General features: G+C 40.9%; 1 protein-coding gene across 2 annotated transcripts in view; it reads right to left on the minus strand.

The window, feature by feature from the left end:
* EGFLAM (EGF like, fibronectin type III and laminin G domains) overlaps window positions 1–22,907 on the minus strand; it is a 119,412-nt gene extending 96,505 nt beyond the window's left edge. The window contains exon 1 of one of the 2 annotated variants that reach the window (XM_026715848.2): window positions 22,519–22,907. In XM_026715848.2, the coding sequence (XP_026571633.2) occupies window positions 22,519–22,630 (112 nt within the window). In that variant the 5' untranslated portion in view covers window positions 22,631–22,907. The remainder of the gene's footprint in view (window positions 1–22,518) is intronic. The other variant, XM_087927371.1, reaches the window with a different exon arrangement.
* Between the last annotated feature and the right edge of the window lie 660 nt (window positions 22,908–23,567).

Raw genomic sequence — 23,567 nt, forward strand, 5'->3', positions numbered from 1 at the left:
GAATGTACCTTCTCTTTATGGATACTGAGAGTATTTACACCAAGAGAAATCCCTTGTGTGTCTAAGCACACTTGGCCAATAAAGTATTCTATTCTATTCTATTCTATTCTATTCTATTCTATTCTATTCTATTCTATTCTATTCTATTCTATTCCTCCTTTTCCATCTGCTCAATATCCATGGATGCTGGAATGCAGCACTGATCACAACACCAGTTGAAAACAGCAGCATATATTCTAAAGCAGTATAAATTAATCTAAATGGATGGATTAAATAATTTCTCCAGTCATAAATCCAGTGCCCCCATACCAACAGACTTAATAAGGACAAACTGAAAACTAAGAAGCAGGTAGCAACATGCCCAAGTTTTGCTAAGGAGCAAAAATATTCAAATTATCCATGGAAGAGCACATTCAGGCAAAATTGGACCAAATCAGTTTTGAATCCAGGTCTACTTCCTAATGTGTAGACTTCAACAGTCATAATCCTCAGCCGTGGCCATGCTGGCTGGGTAATTCTAAAAGATGAAGTCCACAAGAAATTTGCTACATTGGGAAACACTGGGATAATGTCAGTTTCAGAAACCAATGTGCAAACCTTTGAGACTCCTGGTAAGAAATTTAATATACAGAACAATGGGTGAGTGGGAAGCTACCATGTCACAGTCCTAGATGGAGTATATGGAAGACTAAATTCCTATGAGGAATAAAAATGACATTAGATTGCACTGAGGGACAAAGAAAGTTAGGGAAAAACAGCCAGAAAAGAGAGAAATAGAAAATTTTAACTCCAATAATCTCCAATAAGTCCCATTAATGCTATTTCTATTAACTCCACCTATTGCTTGGTGCAGTTTCCACTATAATTAGTGGTAGTAATATATCATCATCATATTCTAAATGATCCTTGGGGCAGCCAAATAATATACACGTTAAAACTCTCCAAATAAACCACAGAATAATTACACTGATTGAGTAGCAAGTACGCAGTTAGAAATCTTAATGAAGCAAAGAAATTCAAGGACAAGGAAATCGGGAAGCATGAACAATGCTGGAGAATGTGTGTTCTTTAACTTTTAACTCGCTGCCTTAATGGGGAAGCTTAGAACTACACAGGAAAAAATCCAAGACTGGAAAGCGTCTACTAGAAAAAGATGCTATCACTTTTGCCTGTTGTTTTGAATGGCCCTACTTTTAAAAATAAAGCATCAGAGGAACAAGGAAATCCTTCCTCAATTTTGCAGGTACAATTTGGACAAAGTCAGGCTGTGGGCATTTTGAACTTTACAATCCTTTCTCACAGTAGCTATTGGAAGACCCCATTCCAGAGATGTCTGTCCTTTTATTTCTGACATACTTAAGATCGATTTTATTTATTCTATCCTGACATTTTTTTTTCCCCCAAATACAGCATTTTAGTAGGGAAGAAAAGGCAATGAGCTGCAAGATAAAAACTAGCATTTAGGTAAAGTCATCCAAAAGGAACTCTGGTCTCTAAGCTGCCTACTTACTGGTATGGCACAATTAAGCCTCATTATTATGATTGTTATGATCGTTTTTGCACAGAGCGAATGCTGTGATGCTCAGCCATTTCAGCAAACCAGTCCACCCTGCCTTGGAATGAAAGTGAATAGCGGTACTATGGTACAAAGCTTGGGTGAAGAAAAAGCATGAATGTTAAAGCAACGAGTCCTCCCAGCAATTATAGAAAGAAATGGCAGAAATAAGATAGAAATAGTCAAGTCTCTGAGGAACCATTTATTGATACAGCCAGATTCTTGACAGCTACCGTTTAATTCTGCCCTTTTCAAAATTGGGCTTGACTTTCTTTTTTCTCATCCATAATGCATTTCAAAGGCGATTATAAATAAATGTTCTAAATGAGTTCAACGGTCATCAAGAGGTTTCGAATCGGACCCACAAGGGGCTTTGATCATGGTGTTTAATTATAGCAAACTGCATTTGTGGCATTTCATTTTACAGTTGATTCCACCACCGGCCCAGCTTCAGAAATAGAGTTCTCCCTCAGTTACATCTTTCATAGAAGAAGCAAAATTGATCTGTTTAGACTGGGAAGATTCTCAGCAGAAGAAATGGATGAGAGAGAGAGAGAGAGAGAGAGAAACAAGGTGAGTTTGGCCACCATTTCATTCCTGATCCCTTCCAGATCCTTCTTGTTCCCTTCTCATCATGGAAAAGGGATAAGATAGACCACTGGTCTCTCAGGATGACCATTTCTTGCATTATGTTGACTATTGATATTAAAAGCGGGAGGGAGAAACCCTGTTTATTGTGTTCTTGTGTTCTCTACCATTCTCTTTTCAATATCTGAAAACAAATCAATAAAAGTGGGGGAGGGGAGAAAGGGTTAAAAAGCAACAGCTTCTGTCCAAAAGCAATCCACAATATTTGTTTTATTTTTACTTATTCACAACAACAACTCTGTGACGTGAGTTGGACTGAGATAGAACGACTGGCACGAAGTCACCTAGCCAGCTTTCATGGCTAAGGTGGAACTAGAAGTCTTCAGTCTCCTGGTTTCTTGCTTGGTACTGTTGGAAGTTAAAACCCACCCCTCTCCTAGGAAAATGAAATATTTTAGGATATATTAAAAAGGCAGAATATTTCCCTTAAAAGAGAAGTAGAAACTCAAAAAGGCAGAAACTCAGCCCTCCCATCTTTGTTAATGGGCCATTAAGGCCTGGGCCAGTCTATTCTATATAACAAAGATCTACCTCCTTCAGGCAGAGCCATTTAATTGCCCTTCATTGTACCACCCACCAAGTTTCAACCAAACATAGCACACAGACAACCTACAGAGCTAGCTATGACCTCTGACAGCAACCAATCAGAATACTCTTCCTGTGCCCCAGGAAGTTCAAAGCCCAGAGAGGGTATAAAACCCAGCATCTCTGCCCTTTTTCTTCGCCCAAGATCTCCAAGGCATATGATCCTGTTCATCAATAAACCTTCTTTCCAAGCAACTCCCATGATTCCAGTGTCTTTTCCCCCATTTAGAACTGAACCCAGAAGGATATTTCTTCCAGCAGTACCTTAACCACTAGACCAGGAGTGGTTGTGGATTCCCAGAATTGGGAGGCTCAGGAATTCTGGGACTTGAAGTCCACAAATCATAAAAGGGCCATGGCTCCCCAACCCTGCACTAGACCAAAGTGGTTCCCAATAGATTTAAGAGGAATGTAACGGATTTAAAAAAAAAAAATGCCTAATTTTTCCTCTTTTCAAATGCAGTGTTTATTTACAGGGCCTGTGGGAAAGTGTCTCGTCACTCATTTTCAGCTTTCAAGCATCGCCTTTCCTGGTCTTTTGTTGGAGAAGATCACAGTGGACTTTCATCTTCATCTGTTTGAGCTCTAATACACAGCAGGACCAAAACAGAGATATATGCTACCTAGAACAATGCCAGTTTGCAGCATCTTTTGAAAAATACATATTTCATAGAATGTTTTTCAGCAAAAAAAAAAATATATTTCCTACAATGCTGCAATTGCAATGGCCATTGGCACAGGGTACCAGAGGCTTAAACTGCAAACGGAGACAGCCCCACCACCACCCCATTTGCCTTCTCTGAATCTTGCTGCAACTGGGAGCTGCACAGAAGCGTCTAAATATTTCCTTCCTACTGGCTGTCTCTGCAATGGGCTTCAGCCAAGATACAGTCCAGCTGCAAAAAAGAAAAGCAACCCCACCAAATGCTGATTTTGGAAAAAACCATGTGCTATAAACATTAATCAATACATGGAGCGCTTCAGAGTTAAATGCAGAGTATAAAAGGAAATACCTCTGAGAGAAATTCACATATTCTTCCCATTTTGAAATTTGGAAGTTGATTCTGCACAGTACCATCATGGATTTGGGACCCCAGCATCTGAAATGTGCCTAGTTGCCTCTTTTGGGTGTTTATTGTCAGGAGTAGAACTGGGCACAAGCTGGAGACCAACAATTTGCTAAGGAGGTTAACAATATTTTTAAGGTCCATAAAATAAGAGAGAAGCCCATCCCAAAAAGATAGAGAGGAAATTACGGCAGAATTTGGGGTGGTTTTTTTTTTTTTTCAAGCTGCAGATCATATAGAAATTATTCTTCTCTATGACTTCAACTAAATTATAGTTATAACATGACTAAACAGGTCAGATTAACTCCTGCCTGTTTAAAGAGAAAGGTCTTCTTTAACTCAGGTTTAATTCCTGGCAAAGGTATCTGCAGAGCCTGGTCAAAACAGATGTCATTGTTTAATTGAAAGAAGCCAGAGCAAGCCAACCCTGGCAGATTGGATCACTAGAGATTGAAAAAGAAATGGTCCCTCAAGTAACCAAGACCAAACCCAGCTATTAAGGTTGTAAACCATGGTTTGTTTGTTCCTTAGAACAGCCACAGTTGAAGGAAGCTTAAGCTTAGTGTGATGGATAAACTTAGTTTCTAAGAAAGAGGTCAGCTGTTATTTGCAAAATTCCATTTTTATCCATCTAAGATGTGTCAGGAAATGGAATGTGGTTTATTCTTTATATGGAGATATTATCCAAAAGTTTACTACATACAGTATGCTGTCTGACTTATATAGAGGACCAGAATTGGGAAATACTATGTTGTTTTAATCAAAGGCAAAAATTATATCAAGAAACAATTAGATAACGCTGACAGAATTGTATGTGGTAAGTTGACCCAGTATCTATAAGGACCTTGTATATCATTTCCCCAGAGTTACACATGTTCAGGATGAGCTGAGATTGATCAGTGATGGTACAAATAGTAGAATTTTCAAATTAGTTCAAATGAACAGAAAGAGGACAATTAATAAAAATGTTATAAGCATGCAAAGCAATTTTGCTTCAGTGTTCTCCATCATGAAATAAAGGCTCTACCAGGGAATTATTAGCCCCGATATTAATTGAAACCTAGTCAGAGAAAACCCGTTCCTCTGAATCAAGTTTCTCTAAATTTCTAGGGCTAGAAAAATTGTGTCCTTGGCTATGGAAGGAATTAGCAGAACTTTTATGCTTTACTGTAGAACAGCGGTGTCAAATTCACATCACAGTGTCGTCATGTGATGTATTGAGACTTTTCCCCGCTTTGCTAAACTGGGCAAGGGCATGGCCGGGAGTTTGACAGCCCTGCTGTAGAGAATGGATAAAGTGTTAGAAGACTAGAGAATTTGAAGCTCCAGCTTAAAAGAGTCAAGGCATGATTGACAGATTCTTCAGCAGAGCAGAAAAAGGTGTATCTTAATTGCCAGAAGTTACCATGAAATTATAAAGAAAAATAGGTTTGGCCATAATAATCTCTAAAATCAGATTACTTCCTTAGACTGTTCAAATGCTGTAGATGTAGACATACCTCAATTTCAGCAAAGCATTTTATTTTTATTTTATTTTATTTTATTTATTTGTCAATTGTTTACGAGATAATAAGTAAAAGTGTATACATAATTATGAATACATGAAATGAGTACATATAAGAAAAATAAAAGAAAAATAAAAGAAACAATAGGACAGGGACGGTAGGCACGTTGGTACGCTTATGCACGCCCCCTACAGACCTCTTAGGAAAGGGGTGAGGTCAATAGTAGACAGTCTAAGGTTAAAGTTTTTGGGGTTTGGGGAAGAAACTACAGAGTCGGGTAGAGTATTCCAGACATTGACCACTCTGTTGCTGAAGTCGTATTTCCTGCAATCAAGCTTGGTGTGGTTAACCTTGAGTTTGTATCTGTTGTGTGCTCTTGTGTTGTTATGGTTGAAGCTGAAGTATTCATTGACAGGTAGGACATTGCAATGTATGATTTTATATACCATGCTTAAATCAGACCGAAGACGGTGTAATTCAAGGTTTTCTAGTTCTAGAATTTCAAGTCTGGTGGCATAAGGTATTCTACAACGAGTAGAGGAGTGGAGAACTCTTCTTTGAAATATTTCTGGACTTTCTCAATTGTGCTAATATCAGATACGTAATGTGGGTTCCAGACTGATGAGCTGTATTCGAGTATTGGTCTAGCAAATGTTTTGTATGCTCTAGTTAGTAGTGTGATATTACCAGAGAAAAAGCTACGTAAGATTAGGTTAACAACTCTTAATGCCTTTTTGGCTATGTAGTTGCAGTGGGCACTAGCACTTAGATCATTAGAGGTGAGTATTCCAAGGTCCTTTACAGAGCTTGGATCATCAACAAGATCTTGACTATTCAGCTTGTATTTTATTTTCGGATTTTTTTGCCAATATGTAAGACAGAGCATTTATTTGTTGAGATTTGAAGTTGCCATTTGTTTGACCATTCTGATACATAGTCAAGATCTTTTTGAAGGGTAGCAGTATTGTCTGTGGTATTGAACAGCTTTACATCATCAGTGAAAAGAACGCAGTTGCTCTTAATATGATCACAGAGGTCATTTATGTAGAGTATGAAGAGAGTTGGTCCTAGAACACTGCCTTGAGGGACACCACTATTGACAGGTACAGAATTTGATAGGACACTCCCAATTTTGACCATTTGTTGTCTGTTTGACAGGAATGCTTCTATCCAGTTATGCAGTTGTCCAGAGATACCATAGGATTTTATTTTTAGTAGTAGTTTGTCATGTACCACTGAATCAAAGGCTTTACAGAAGTCTATGTAGATTGCATCTATTGTTTTGCCCTGATCAAGTTGTGTAGTCCATATGTTTTTGCAGTGTAAGAGTTGCAGATTACAGGATAGTTTTTTTCTGAAACCAAATTGTTTATTGGAGAGTAGGTTGTTTGTCTCTAAGTGGAGGATGATGGATTGGTTAATAATTGATTCCATGACTTTACAGGTGACGCAGCATAAGGAGATTGGTCTGTAATTTTCAACTAGGCAAGGGTCTCCCTTTTGAAGATGGGGATGACTGTGGCTTGTGACCATAGGTTAGGCAAGGAACTGGTCCTGAAAGATTTTTCAAAGATTATGCTTAGAGGTTTGGCTATGGCAGTGGATAACTTTTTAAGAAATAGGCACATATTCCATCCGGTCCAATAGATAGGGATGGTTTTAGATTGCATAGTGCTTTTTCAACATTGTCTTCTGTAAAATCGATATGTATTAGATCACTGTAGTTATCTGTGGTTCGGCTAGGAAATTCTGGGCATGATCCATTGCTGTTTACAAATACTGAGCCAAAAAATGTGTTAAAGATGTTGGCTTTAATGGTGTCGTCGTTGCAGTCTTTACCATTAGGTCCTATCAGGGGTGGGATGGACCTTGAATCTTTTAGTTTGTTGTTTACAAAATTGTAAAAAGCATTGGTGGAATTGGTGCTTAGAAGGTTTTCCTCTTGTTTAATGTGATAATTGGTGCATTCGGTCTTTATTTGGTGGCATAAATTTTTGTATCGACTTTTGAAATTGGCAATGTGACCAGATTTGTTTTTCCGCCAGAGTGATCTCTTTTTGGATTGAAGTTTCCTTATTGTTATGGGCAATCTGTTTTTTTGTTTTGTTTTGGGAGTAGTTGTTTGTACATATAGTTTGATGACTCTTTTGACTTCAAGTAAAAATATGTTGTAATGGTCTTCAACAGTATTGCTTCCAGTGTATAGAGATTGCCAATCAAGGGATGAGAGATCATTGTTTATAAGATCATAGTTGCCTTTTTTGAAATTATAATTGGGGATCACATCATTGTGGTGGTTTTTGTGTGAACGTATGTTGAGACAAAAGTCAATCATATTGTGGTCACTGCTGGAAAAGGGTTCTTTAGTTTGTATTCCATAAATTAAATTCAAACTATTGCAGAAGATGAGATCGAGGCAGTTGTTTAGTCTAGTGTTGTTGGATACTAGTTGTTCCAGTCCCAGATTTGTAACAGCATTGTAAAAGGTTGCATGTATGGTTTCAGTTGTACATTCATTTAGGGTCCAGTCAATATGAGGCAGATTGAAATCACCAAGAAAGATAAAAGGGTATGGGCAGGATGCTGCCCATTTTAGTAGCGTATTTAGCTTGTTTACATGTTCGATGTCATAATCAGGTGCTCTGTAACATAGTAAGAATCGAATTGTGATATTTAAGGATAGTTCACAGATAATGGTCTCAGGAAGAGCAAGCTCCTGGGTAACTTGGATATTTTTTAGATGTAAGGACTTTTGTAGAAGATAGCAATACCACCTCCTCTACGAATTTCACGATCTGATCGGTAAACATGATAGTCTCTTACTGTGGTAATGGAGTCGGGAGAGATGCATTGAGCCATGTTTCACAGACAAATATAATGTCGAATTTAGCCATATTTAGTAGGAGGAAAAATTCAGGTATTTTATTTACAAGGCTTCTTGCATTGAGTAGCTTGCATTTAAGGCCAGCAGTAGTTGGAATTGAGGTAGTTAGGGCGCTGGTGCCTAGTCTTGGGTGATGGTTGAGGTAGGGTTGTGGTTGAAGGTTAAAGCTGAGTTGCGGGATGTGTGACTTACTTTTGATACAGTCAGCATGGTAGTCAATGTACAGGTCCTTCTCTCCATTGTCGAGACGTTTTTGAGTTCAGTGCGGAGTACACGGAGCGGGCACGTTGCTGTATGGTTAGGTCAGGGCGACAACGGAGGTTCTTATGGTTGGTGTTGGTTTTGGCGAGTGAATTTATAGTGTAAATGAATTTGCGTTTGCTTGATTCATTTTTGCAAATGACCCTGCAGAAGCGTGGGGTCACAGAGCCGTCACTGTTTTTGAGCTCTCGGCCAATGCGGAAATGTCAAGTATTTCATCAGGGAGATGGTTGATGCTTGATAATCACTGATGATGTTTCGGACAGTTGTGATGTCATCATTATCATTGATGCCCTCTAGACCAAATAAGATGGCGTTTGGACGTTTCCGTTCACGCTCAACAGCCTCTCTGATGAGGATTGGGATATCAATATTTGTCTGGGTTATGTTTTTTTGTGGATTGGGTTGTGGATTGGGTTGTGGTTGTTGAGTAGAGATGTGGTTTGTAGCTATTGGATGTTCAGGTTTTTGCATTGTGTCTTTTTTTTCGAGGTTGGATAATCTTTCTTTTAAGGCATCCAGGGATGCTACTTTGGTGTCAAGGGATGTTAATCGTGTTTCAATGGTATCGACTCTTTCCAACAGATCCAGTTTGGGTCTGCATGAATTGCAGAGAAATGGAAACTCATTGGATGAGTTTTACAAAAATTTTACAAAGTATTCCATCCCATAACATTCTGATGTCAGCAAGCTAGTTAAGGATCTGCTGGATGGCATGACAATAAAATCAATAGAGCTACCACCAAAATCATACTTAAAGAGAGATCATCATCAGTTCTTCATAGCATTGACCCTGAACTGGGGTGCCACAAGGTCCAGTCCTGGATTTTGTATTCTTCAACCGTTTTATTACCAGAAGATAAAGGGAATACTTCTCAGAGTTCATTGAACTGACAGAACATTGAGTGGAAGAGCTACTACCCTAGAAGATACAATAACATCAAAATGATATGAATGATTCAGTGACAGGCTCTGAAAAATGTCAGAAATGAACATTTAATAGAGGCAAATGGAAAGTTCTTGACTTGGAAAACAGAAATTAAAGATGCAGGTACAGAATGAGGGATATTTGCCTTGGTAATAATACTTTGTGAATAGCAGTTGATTGCAGATTGCCTATCAGTCACCTCTGCACAAAAAAAATAGTAAATGTAATTTTAGGCTACATCAAGAGAAGAGTTAATTTCTAAATCATAGGAAATGGAGATTCCTCATTATTCTGCATTGGCCAGACCTTGCCTTGAGCTTGCTTAACTACTTGCAGGTACCACATTTTGAAGATTCAGATCAATAGAAACATGTGTATAGAAGGTCAACAAGGATGATCAGAGAAATCGAAACTGTGTGTTCTGACTCAGCTCCCCAGCCCTCTGACATGAACTCAACAGATTCCTTCATTAGGAATGCTGGCAGCCTGGGCAAAAAGTTTCTCTTGCAGGCTAACAAGTTGTCTGCCAGACCTATTCCTCTCCACCCCATGCCTTGTATCCCCAGACGTAGGGTGGGGCCTCGCTAGCAGCAATGGCTCCTCCTCCCCAGAACTGGCCCATGGCTTTCCCGTGCTGTCCTCTGCCTTCTGTGCAGCCACCTGTCAAGCATTGGACCCAGCTCTTCCTCCTCTTCTTCAACTACAACTACCTCTAGACTTTCCATCTGAGGGCTGATGGATAGCCCAGTCTCCCTCTCTCTCTCCCTCCCCCTCTCTCTCCCCACACCATCTGCTACCCTTCAAAAAGACCTTGACTATGTATCAGAATGGTCAAACAAATGGCAACTTCAAATCTCAACAAATAAATGCTCTGTCTTACATATTGGCAAAAAAAAATCAGAAAATAAAATACATGCTGAATAGTCAAGACCTTGTTGATGATCCAAACTCTGTAAAGGACCTTGGAGTACTCATCTCTAATGAACTAAGTGCTAGAGCCCAGTGTAATTACATAGCCAAAAGGGCATTAAGAGTTGTTAACCTAATCCTACGTAGCTTTTTCTCTGGTAACATCACACTACTAACTAGGGCATACAAATCATTTGCTAGACCAATACTTGAATCCAGCTCTTCAGTCTGGAACCCGTATTATGTATCTGATATTAATACAGTTGAGAGAGTCCAGAAATATTTCACAAGAAGAGTTCTCCACTCCTCTATACCTTATGTCACCAGTCTTGAAATTCTAGACCTAGAAAACCTAGAACTATGCTGCTTTCGGTCCGATCTAAGTATAGTATATAAAATTATATATTGCAATGTCCTGTCAATGAATACTCCAACTTCAACCATAACAATAGAAGAGCACACAATAGATACAAACTCAAGGTTAACCGCACCAAACTTGATTGCAAGAAATACGACTTCAGCAACAGCGTGGCCAATGTCTGGAATACTCTATCTGACTCTGTGGTTTCTTCCCCAAACCCCCAAAACTTTAACCTTAGACTGTCTACTATTAACCTCACCCCTTTCCTAAGAGATCTGTAAGGGGCGTGCATAAGCGCACCAACGTGCCTACTGTCCCTGTCCTATTGTTTCTTTTTATTTTTCTTATATGTATCCATTTCATGTACTCATAACTATGTCTATACTTATACCTGTAATCTTATAATCACTTGACTAAATAAATAAATAAATATTCCCTCTTCCCCCTCATGCTGACCCTCATGCTGACCCTGATTCCCATGCCTCCTCCTCCTCCTCTGATTCGGCTGCTGGAGGGGCCAGCGGCCAACAGGCCACAACACTCCATCTATTAACTAGCAGGGCTTTGATTTCAAAGGGGAAAATATGCTTACGAACATTCAGCAGCGTTTCTTATAATGCCTAGTCAGCAGCAGCTCTTTAAAGGAGCTGATATTTTTTTTGGCCAGCATTATGCAGTTGCCTTCTGCCGTTTTTATCAGAATGCCAGAAAATGGGTATTTGTTTAATGAGTTATTGACACCCACACGCACTCCGAAATACCCTTTTCTTTTTCACATCCACAGTGTGGCATAGCCCATTCATTTTAATGAGTGGCTTACCTAAAGGACACCTAGCCATCTAAAAAATGCTGGGAGACTTTAATGAATAGCAGACCGGTGTTGAGTTCATGCAAGGTCCTCTTTTTTTTTCTTTTGCAAATCAGTTTTGAATTGTACACAGCCGTACTAATGTAAATGGCCCCTTTCAGCTCTATGATTCTGCGGTAAAACTAAACTGACCTATCTGGCCATAAAATGAAAATGGTAGAACTCTTTTCCTCTAGAGGCCATCAATAAATTTCTAGTATGCACATTTGTTCCTAAACTGTTTAGTAGGATATGTTAACGTTCCATAAAAATATGCATGTTGCTTATTTTTAAAAGTTGCACACTATCTTTCAGAATAGGGTAAGATTCTGTAAGATTGACATATTAATTGCATGTTAAGCCAATCATAAAATAACCTATATGCATGAATAAAAAACAAAAGTCATGTTCACAGCTACAGTTTTTATAATATATTTGGAATAAAAAGTATTTGAAGGTCTGGGTCTTCTTTCAGTTAGTCAGGAAAATAGGTGATAGTATGGAGGTCTGGAGAATCCATTTTAAATTTCACAATAAGAAAGCTAATACTAAGTAGATGCCCCATGAAATAAATTTTTAAAGAGAGGCAACTCCCTTCTTCTTACAATTGCCAGCTCAGTAAAGCCATCTTGAGAACGTAGCATGGGGACCGTCAAAGTCCTGGCCCGCAGGCCATATGAATCATGTCCTGGCCACGCCCAGTTTAGCGAAGGGGAAAAAAGCCCCGATATGTCACATGATGCCGCCACAATGACGTGAGTTTGGCACCCTGACCTAGTAGCAGGGGTGGGATTCCATTGGTATAACAACTGGTTTGGTGATAGCCCGCTCTGCGCATGCACTCCACGTTTTAAAAAGCTCTAATACTTAATCTTCTACTGCAGTCCCCATGAATAAAACAGTGAGGTATGGCAAACTGTTCTGCCGCGCGAATCAGCTGTGCTCTTAAAAAATGAAATAAAGCACAGGAAAGAGCAGAGGTGGGTGGGCCCACATGCTCGTCACAGCAAACAGGTTTGCTGCCAGCTGATCTTCTGAGCCCGAACCAGTAGAATCCCACCTGTGCCTAGCAGGAACACAGACATGGATGAGTAGAAGGTAGTCTCTCAACTTTTTGTGCTTCACACAACCTTTTGAATTAGCTTCAGAAGCACAAGGCAGCCATTGCTGATTACAAAATCAGCAGTCTATGATCTAATTTCTCTGTACATCCAAGTAATAAGGCACAGGTATTCCGGCCCAGTGGAAAATTCCAAATCGGTTTCAAATGTAACCTTACATAGTATCTTGTGATCTATAACTAGAGCCACCAGACCCTGTGGCCAAAATCAGAATGACCATTAGAAGGCACAAGAAAACTCCTAAGTTTCTGCTGTCAGATGACCAGTTATGGTAAGACATGACAGGATAGAAACTGAGCCACATAATCAGCCACAGCTGATAAAAGACACACTTTGTCATTTATTCATTTGCCTTCCTGACTAGAAACAGCTGGTGGTCATTTAATTCAAATACACTTGTCCATCACAATTATCTTAGAATTTATTGGCAGCTACTGAGCTAAACAGGGATCACTCAGATAGATCCTTGAGGTCAGGCCAACAAAATTAGCCATCTGTCTAATAAAAGCTTTAAGCTCTGCCCATTCTTAAGCATTATATCCCCAACTGTGCAGTCTGTAGCAACAGTAAATATTATCAAACATAAAATCCAGGTGTTACTCTGAAAACTGCATTCTGACCAAATGAACTAATCTGACATTTGCAAGTGTATCATGAGCAGAATTTACTACATTAGGGACAAGTTTTGATATACTGGGTCATCCAAATTATGATGCGTTCGATTAATAAGTACTCCCAATGAATAGCACATCTAAACTTATTCCTTTGTAAAATATTTCCTCGGGAATAATTCCACAGCTTTTAACTGGAATCAGAGTTTCCTGACTTCAGATATGATGGATAGGTTCACAGAGTACAGCGGACTAACTGTAATTGGATTTTTAACATAGAATACATAGAATAACAAAATTGAAAGGGACCTTGGAGGTCTTCTAGTCCAACCTTCTGCTTGAGCAGGAAACCCTATACCATTTCAGACAAATGGTTATCCATTCTCTTCTTAAAAGCCTCTAGCGATGGGTCACCCACAACTTCTGAAGGCAAGCCATGCCACTGGTTGATTATTCGCATCATTAGGAAATTTCTTGTTAATTCTAGATTGCTTCTCTCCTTGATTAGTTTCCATTCATTGCTATCATGTCTCCTCTAGTCCTTCTTTTTTACTAGACTAGACATACCCAGTTCCTGTAACCATTCTTCATGTTTTAAAAACTAAGAAAACAAGGGAGAATGTGTGAGACCCACACTCATCCTGAGTTCTCTTCTCAGGAGGCATATTTCAGCTGAGTTCTTAGGATAAGTCTTATACATGTATGCGTAATGCATAAATTGTGCAACCAGGTGTTTTTAAAAGGTATATGTCTATGTGTTACCCTGACATTTCATCTGGCCTATCACCATTCTTTACGTAGCCACTAAAGAGGGAACAATATACCTCATATCTAAAAAGAATACCATTCATCCAATTTAGAGAATGATTCATTCTTCTTCACTAACATGACACATTAATGGTGACCACTGCTGTATTTCCACAATCATTGGGTTTGCACATCTTGTTCATGCCTTAATTTTGCAAACAACAATGGCTGAATGAAATGCATCAGAAACTTTAAATGTACTCTCTGCTGGTAGCGATACTTATAAGTTTGAGAACAGATACAAAAAGAGAATTTTGATCACCTCTCAGTTGGAATATAAATAATCTATACTCATAATTAATGTGCATTTTAAGGGACACCTTTGACAGCCCCCTTACATTTTAAGCTTGCAAAAGTCTGCAAGTAATTTTGCCCCTTGCATTATGACTTAAAACAGTGAGTGCTCCCACTGCCATTTTAGACTCTACAGATTTATTCTGGAAAAGCAGTGGGGGGTGGGTGGACAGGGGGAGAACTATACGGAATACAAAGATCGTTTTAATCGGTTCCTCAAACATTTCAACATCAAGGCTCTAATGCTGCCCTTGATACTTATGCAAAAACCTCAGTGATGTAAGGGGGAATTCTGCTTCAGATCAACTATAGCAAAAGACTCTGAGGGGCTTTTATGTACTTTTAAGTGCCCTCTTTCAGAACCCGTGGTCTTCACAAAACCACCACTTCATGAAAGGCCCATCATTACTTTGCAATAGAATTGCTGCCTGACTCCTTCCGTCTGCTACCATTCATGAGCATGAAAATCTCCATTGTTTAAAATCCCAGCTGCTCCCAATCCTGCAGCCATCAAAACATGTGCCACTGGGCACTGAGACCAAAGTGTCTGCATGCTTTCCAAACTGAAGGTTCATAATGATCACACTGGCTCATATACAAGTGATTGATTGATGATGCGCCATCAAGTCACTTTTGACTCCTAGTGACCACAAGGGATAGATTTTTGACCGTGAGAAAAAAATTGTGTTGAACTTTCCTGTGTTCATGTGTCTTACAATCCATGCTCCTACCGTCATTCTATCTTTGCAGCTTCTGTTGTTTTCCTGTAGGTCAGCATCAGCAAATACACATCCTGAAGGCTTTAATCTGGGGGTGTCAAACTCAAGGTCTGTGGGCTGGATCTGGCCCACAGGGGTGTTTAGATCTGGCCCAAGGGGCCATCCTGGAAACAGTGAAGGACCGGCCTGAGAAAACAGAGCTTGGGTAGGCCATGTGTGGGCCTCCCAGGCTCAATTTTCAGCTTCAATGGCCTCCTGCAGCCCTCTGCCAGCAAAAACAGAGCTTGGGAGAGCTGTGCACGGGCCTCCCAGACTCCGGTTTTGGCTGCGACGGCCTCTTTCAGCCCTCTGCCAGTGAAAACAGAGCTCAGGAGTGCCATGTGTGGCCCTCCCAGGCTCCATTTTCACAGAAAGACAGCTGCAGGAGGCCACCTCAGCCAAAAATGGAGACATGCTGAGTGCCGTAGAGCTGGCTACGCCTATCCTGGCCATGGCCCTCAGGCTGAGGTCAAACACAACCCTGATGTGGCCCTCAGTGAAATTGAGTTTGACACTCCTGCTTCAATCCACCCATGTCACAAACACCATTAGTACTCCAAAAGATCCTTAGCTCTTCCTCAGTAGCGTGTTGAATGGTGTCCAGCCTGAGTGGCCTGCACTTGGTACTACATCATCCATTATTTGAGCATTTCTATCCATGTGGTTTTCTTGATAAATATGCAGAAGTGGTTTACCCTTGCTTTCTTCTGAGTAGCATGAATTGATGCCCTTGCCACTGACACTAAAGTCATCATTTGCCTCTGCAACTTCCTATATATGTTTTCCAATATAGGTGCCTGCTTTCTTTACCTGGGCATCTGGGATGAGTGCCACACTTTGAGTGGCATTTCTGGGGATATATATTTTTGGCATACGGTGCACTCTCAATGTTTTTTACTCATCCCTCCCAGGAGTACCCACCACTATGATGAAGCAGCACAACAGGGCTTGGGGAGATAGATACAAGTTCTGAGGCTTAAAAAACTTCTTAAGACCCTTCTATCTTGTTACAATTGTACAGCAATTGTGATGCACAGAAGAATTCTTTGAGAAGATGCTCAGAGCTATATTTCTGGCATGGACGTAAGGGCCCTCTTCTCAGGTGGAGAGGATTCAGTGTTTGCTCTCTCAGCTCTCAGGATATTTTTTAAAACAATATGAAGCTACATTCCTTTCACTGTCCTTTTAATTGTTAATTGGTTTTAATATTAATTTAAGTGTTCATAATTTATGTTAACATTTCATACTAGTTCTATTTTTGCAGGGTGTAAAGGTATCTTGAGTATTAGGCTTCCATCCTTCTGAGGTCAGTAAAATGAGGATCCAGATTGTTGGGTGCAATAGGCTGACTCTGTAAACCGCTTAGAGAGGGGCTGTAAAGCACTGTGAAGCAGTATATAAGTCTAATTGCTCTTGCTATTGGCTTAAAGAGAACTCTGGGACACACATCACCTTTTTAAAAAAATGTTATAAAGCCTTTTCCAATTCAAATTTCTAAAAGATGAATTTAATTTGACTCACCCTGCCTGAGCCCACAGGAAGATGCATGTGAAATAACATGAGAAGTTATGCTTCTGAATAAGAATTCATGCTTGTTTGCTTCCTTAACTGCATAAACTAGACTCATCTCAGATTAAAATCCAGGCTTGTAAATCAAGCAAAACAGCAGTGCTTAAAATAAGCAAATAGCAAACATATCAAACCTATACAAAGGATTTCCATCATCAGTCCAAATGGAGTACCCATCCATCTACAAGTTGTGTATATTATTTATTGATTGCTTCCATTGTGTCTTGATTCTTGGCAACTACACAGACAAGTCCACACAGTTTACTTGGCAACCGTTTTCAAAAACAGATCTGCCTTTATCTTCTAGGACTGAAATGGAATATGGAGATTAAACTCACCCAGCTGTTTTTGTGTTTAAGGCAGGACTAGAATCTCCCGGGTTCTATAATTCCCAGGTCTTTTATCACTATAGCAAACCCCAGACTGTTTTTCCTGTGGCAAACAGGATGCATGAGAGTTCCCGTTGTGATCAAGTAATTGAGCATAAGGCTCAATGTATGTATAGAGTAGTATTCTACCCAATTGCTTCCATATAGGGCAGGGGTGTCAAACTCAAGGCCCGTGGGCCAGATCCTTCCCACAAGATGCTTATTTCTGGCCCATGAGGCCACCCTGGAAACAGCAAAGGACTGCCTTGTGGTGCCCCTGTGGTGCCTCTGCATTCCTCCACTGGAGACAATGGATCCCCCAGATTCGCCTGGGCCACTACACGAGTGACGAGCTGGCCACGCTCACCCCAGCCACGCCCACCCCTGCCCCCAGAGGTCAAACACAACCCTGATGTGTTCCTCAATGAAATTGAGCTTGACACCCTGATGTTGAGAGAATCCATGCTGAATGACCACACAAAGGGACCTATGAAGCCATGTGTGTTTGGTGTGCATTAGAATAGAATGCAAAATGATGTTTTTAAAATAAATGATTGCAAGGTGTTTTTTTTTTTTTGGCATAATAATATCCATGGATGGACAGAGAGATCCTTCCAACACATTCTGGATGTTATATGTACTAATATATGTACTAATTCTATGGGCAACCCCATAGTTGGCCCATAGTTGACAGTGTCCTCCAGCATCCCTATTATAAGTATTTTCTTTCAGCACAAGGTTCATTTTAAAACCCCTCCTGTTTTCTCAATCTGAGCCTGTAATCTCAGTTTTACAGTACATTTCTTAAAGACTCTCTCTCTTTGTGGAATTTCAGGAGGTTGAATCAATGAGTGAAGGGTAAAATAGGATTGCATCTAACAGATGTACCTCTAGAATAGAATAGAATAGAATAGAATAGAATAGAATAGAATAGAATAGAATAGAATTGGAAGGGACCTTGGAGGTCTTCTAGTCCAACCCCCTGCTTAGGCAGGAAACCCTACACCACGTCAGACAAATGGTTATCCAATCTTGCCTTAAAAACTTCCAGTGTTGGAGCATTCACAATTTCCGGAGACAAGTTGTTTCACTTATTAATTGTTCCAACTGTCTAGACATTTCTCCTAAGTTCTAGGTTGCTTCTCTCCTTGATTAGTTTCCACCCATTGCTTCTTGTCCTGCTCTCAGGTGCTTTGGAGAATAGCTTGACTCCCTCTTCTTTGTGGCAGCCCCCGAGATATTGGAAGACTGCTATCATGTCACCCCCTAGTCCTTCTTTTCATCGGACTAGACCAACCCAGTTCCAGCAATCATTCTTTGTATGTTTTAGCCTCTAATCCCCTAATCATCTTTGTTGCTCTTCTCTGCACTCTTTTCTAGAGTCTCAACATCTTTTTTACATTGTTGTGACTAAATTCAAAAGCCACATACACCCCTTGCCAGTCACTTGTTTGATAAAAGCATCTAGACTCTAAAACTTTAAAGCGGTAGAAAAAATAGCTCTTCCACATTTAGAGCATGCTCATAACCAGACTTAGATCTCTTCTCTTCCTCATTCAAATCATATGAACCTTCTTTTAGGAACTACAAAGGAGAATATCATTACTTTTAAGAAAATTCAGGTACGCTCTTGGGCTTCACAAATATTACTTCTCCCCGCTCTTCTCATACCTATTTCGATGTCAAACAACTAATACATTTTACTTTGCAAAAAAACAAATCAAAGCTTGCCATACTGAACAACATTAGAAGACAAAATGAAGTGCATGTTCAGTGCTGGGGAATATTAATCATCAATTAGTACCTCCAAATATTTCCCATTGAATGCCACTGCAGAGTTTAAACATAAAACAAAATCATTGGCAGTGGTTCAGCATTTGCAAACATGACTTAGTTTGCATTTCACTAGGAATAGTACAAATAAATTATAGGTAAAGTATCTTGATGATTAACAGTTTCTAGAAAGCATAACACACGTTTTAAGAGAATGTATTGTGATCTGGACAATTATTTTTGAGAAATTGATTGAAAGTATTATTAAATATTTTAAAAATCTAGAATATTGAATGTCAAATTTCACGGAAGAAGAGTCAGCACAGCTTTTACAAAGGTGCATCCGGTTTTATTAACAGCTTTCTTAAAGTAACAGTCTGCTATCTGCCCTTCCTGGCTTCCTTCCTTTTTGGAAGTCCTTCATTAGCTTTCACATATTCATCCCTTAAGAATTGCTTATGGGTATGTAAAGTATTTTTTCATATGCAAGACTGACCAAAATATATAGCAATAGTACTTAGATTTATATACCACTTCACAGTGCTTTTACAGCCCTCTCTAAGCAGTTTAGAGTCAGCATATGGCCCCCAACGATCTGGGTCCTGATTTTACCCACCTCGTAAGCATGGAAGGCTGAGTCAACCTTGATCCTGGTGAGATTCGAACTGTAAAATTGCAGGCAGCCAGCAGGCAGCAAAGTAGCCTGCAATACTGCATTCCAACCACTGCGCCACTGAGGCTCAATGAAAGGCAAGAGGCAAAGACTCACACAAGGTGTTTTTGGGGTGTGTGTGACCGCCTTCATTGTTGACTCTTGTCAACTGCCTGGACAAGTCCCTGCAATTTTCTTGGCAAGGTTTTTCTGAAGTGGTTTCCCATTGTCTCCTTCCTAGAGCTGAGAAAAAGTGACCAATCCAAAGTGACCCAGCTGGCTTCATCCCTAAAGCAGGACTAATCTCAGTCTCCTGTTTTCTACCCTGATGGCTTAACTACTACTCCAAATTACTAGCAAGCTCCCATGATAACCAAGTACAATTCCTGTTTATATTACAAAGCCATTTTAAGTATTAATAAGCTATTATAGATAGAAGAACTTGATGCTAGGCGTATCCATAGAGTATGGTTTAAAAAATACAGTTCACTCTGGATGAACCTAATTCCAAAACATGTAGCCTTCCAAATATCATTGGATATAACTCTCATAACTCTTGACTAATGATCAGGGCAGCTCATATCGACTTGCCTTGCATGGAATGAATATGTGGGAATGCAGACCTGAGCTGGATGACCTGGTTCTCCAGTATCAACCTGCCTGGCCACCAGGTTCCCTGCAGGGGAAATTGGGATTTATTTGGGGGCAGTGAAACAAGCACACAAAGAGGTCCCTTTATCACTCATGCTGGATGCACATTGAGGGATTTTGCACATTTCTTTAAATATATGCAGGTTGTCTAGAATCATTCTAGAAGTCTTCAGTTAAATTGGGCTGAGTGAATAAGGCACATTAGTACAGCTCTCCAAGATTTTGGGAAGTAGTTGTCTTTCCCACTTGATCTGAAGATACTGGTTTTGAGATGAGGCCTTCTGCATACACTATCTTTGGTCTATCTTTCAGAGTATAACATCATTTAGAGAGGAAACATTTACTCAAATATTGAGTTAACTAAACACCCCTTCCCAATGAACAGTTCCATATTTCTACAGTACCTTACTTGTCTTATTTATACTTGTCTTATCATCTCATTTTTAAAAGAACAATAGATTAGAATCTACAGGAGGACACCTACACTGGCCAATTTCTGAAGCCATTTTTTTTTGTGGTAGGTTAGGTACTGGCTTAGAGACTGTTGGTTTGTTCCACCGTAGGCACGAAAGTTTGTTTGGGTGACTTTGAGCCAGTTGCTCTTTCTCAACTCAGTCCACCTCCCAGAGTTGTAGTTATAGGAGAAAAAGAAGAGAAGGAAGGTGTATTATGTATGTTTGCCACCTTGAGTTACTTATAAAACAATAATGGTGGGATAAAAATATGCCAATTAAATAAAATAAATAAAGCCAGAAGGCCTTATCCAAGTACCATGCTCTCTTTTGGTGCAGTATCAGGGTCAAGGATCTGCATGCAGCCCTGTTATCCCATGAACCATCAAGTTTTAAGTAGTCGAAGAGAATATCGGACATCTCTCCCAATTGTTTGTTGCACTGAACCCTAACCCTGAATGATAAAGTTGTATAATTAAACCAGCTTCTAATGAGAGAACAGGAAGAAAAGTTTGTTTCAGCTGTATTAGGAAGAGAGTTTCCAAAACTATATGGCAAGTTATTTGCTTCCTCTTAAATCTTTTTTTTTTGTTTTTGCTAAAAACCACTGCCTGATAATTTTGTTCACCCTGCACCCTGCTTGAACGCAAAGATCAGCTACTGTCAAGAAAGTGCTCCACTGGAATTAATGGGGTTACAGAGGTGAATGATTGTAGTCTACTATTTTAGATTTCAGATTGCAATAACTTCCCTGGAAACAGTCTTTTCCAATCTAGGCTTTGACAAATAGGTATTTTGCCCTAATTCAGAAAGACTGACCTTTTTTTTTCCCAGCATGAGGAGACAGTGATGGGGAAATTAACACTTGTTGAATTTCTGCCTTCAAAGCCCACTCTCCTCAACCCCCTAAAAAATAGTCAAATTACTTTGGAGGCAGCCTGATTCCCCCCCCCCTTTTCTCTCAAAGAACTGAGGATCGATTCTCTCCCCCCCACCCGCCCCCGTGCTTTTAGATCAATCCTAAAATACCATAAAACACATATGTCCACGGATGCCTTTTGGGTTGTTTAAAAAAAAAAGCGCCATTCGAGTTAAACCCCCTAGATGTAGTCTCGAGGCAAATGTCAGAAGTCTTCCCTTCAACGTGCCATCTCCAAGCAGTGTGTCTCTGGACGCTTGAATTGGCTTCGTCCGTAATGAACCGCGGCTGGTCTCCAGCCCCTGGGGCTGGGAGGTGGGAGAAGGAAAGCAACGCAAAACAAAAACTCCTCGGATTGCGCCTCGCGCCGCAGGAAGCTTAGCAGCCCGTTCTGTCAATGTGGATTAAATAAATCTTGTTTTTCCAAAACGCTTCTCCCCCTTTTAAGCAGTCTCTCCTTCTCTCCCCCCGCTCTCCTCCGCCCCCGTTTCTTTCTTTCTTTCTTTCTTTCTTTCTTTCTTTCTTTCTCTGTCTGTCTGTCTGTCTTTTTCCTAGCGCCCAGTAATTGAGACCACATGGAATCAGCTCCAGCGGATTTCAGTAGCCGCTGAGGTTTATCCAGCGGGAGATATATAGTAGCGGAGCAAACTGAGCCGAAGGTGAGGAGTGTGCAAGGATAACGGATTGAAGAGCGAGCCTCGGATAAACGCCAGGACGCCCTTCCACGCCCGCGTGAGTGCATTTGCGGGCACACACATACACACACACACACACACACACACACACACACTGCTTGGAGGGAAGCATTTATCTTGCCCTTCCTTTTTTTTTTTTTTTTTTTTTTGGCAACTACTCGCGGCTCCTTTGCCCTTCCGCCACCGCCCTGGTCTCGCACCGGGCACTTTTTTGGGGGGGGAGGAGGGAGGGATTTGGCAATTTTGCTGGCTAGGGGATCGCGCACGCCCGGGATTGATCAAGCCACCCCATCCTTACCTTGTCGCCTCGGGATATTTCTCCGGTTGGCAGCGAGAGGTCCGACGCAACAAATCAACGCGAGGAGCGCCAGGCGGGGGCAGCTGCGACCACCTCGGCCGTTGAAACCCATGTTCTTTTCTCTGGCTCAGGTCGGACGGCCTCTCGAGTCCTTCCTCTCCCCCCCCCCTCCTCCCCAGATATTGTTTCAATCAAAGTTTGGGCAAGTTGACTTGGAGCGCGTAAAAGGTTGGTTTTGCAATCCGAGGCAACGCCACTAAATAAATTTTTTTTTTAAAGTAGGGATGATCTGGGAGGAGCTTCTAAGTGAGCAAAAAAAAAAAAGGGGGGGGGGGAAGAGGGACGAGAAGAGAGGCCGATGAGTGTGCAGAAGCCAGACGGCGCTTAAGAGGAGCTTGACACGGGCTAAAGCTGAAAGGATTCCCACACACGCCACGGGGCGGAGACTGGCTTTGGATGGGATTGTATAAATAGGAGAAGCTCGCGTAAAATGAAATGGCGCGCACGGCGATAAGGAGCGAGACCGGCGCTCCTTCTTTCTCACCCGAGAAGGGAAAGAGCCCGGGGAGGACGCCCCGTCTTCCCTGCGGTGCGATCGGCGGACGCCCCCCTGAGGAAAATGCTGGGGCTGCGCGTCGTTGGCAAGGCGGGCAAGACTCCGCGCTCCGGAGCGCAAAGCGCAAAGGCGCGGGCGGGCTGAGCGCGCCAACGCCCAAAAGGTGGACGAAGGAACCCTTTTTGAGGGAACCCCCTCGCCGTCTCTTCCACGCCCGCTCTCGGCCCGTCGTCCCTTTTCTCGGCCCTTCGTCCCCTTTCCCGGTACGGATTGCAATTCAAGTCTTTCTTAATCCCCTTTTTGGGGGAGGGTGGCAACTTTTTTCTTCTTCTTCTTCTAAGGGACCAGGTGAGGTTTACCTTAGGAAGGAATAAGCCTCAACCTGGAATAGATTTTTTTATCAGTATCTGTCTATATATCCATATCTATCTATCTCTCTCTCTCTCTCTCTCTCTCTCTCTCTCTCTCTATCTATCTATATATATATATATAT

Source organism: Pseudonaja textilis, chromosome 2 (genome assembly GCF_049901715.1).
Source record: "Pseudonaja textilis isolate UNSWEBS1 chromosome 2, rPseTex1.2, whole genome shotgun sequence".
NCBI classification, from domain to species: domain Eukaryota; kingdom Metazoa; phylum Chordata; class Lepidosauria; order Squamata; family Elapidae; genus Pseudonaja; species Pseudonaja textilis.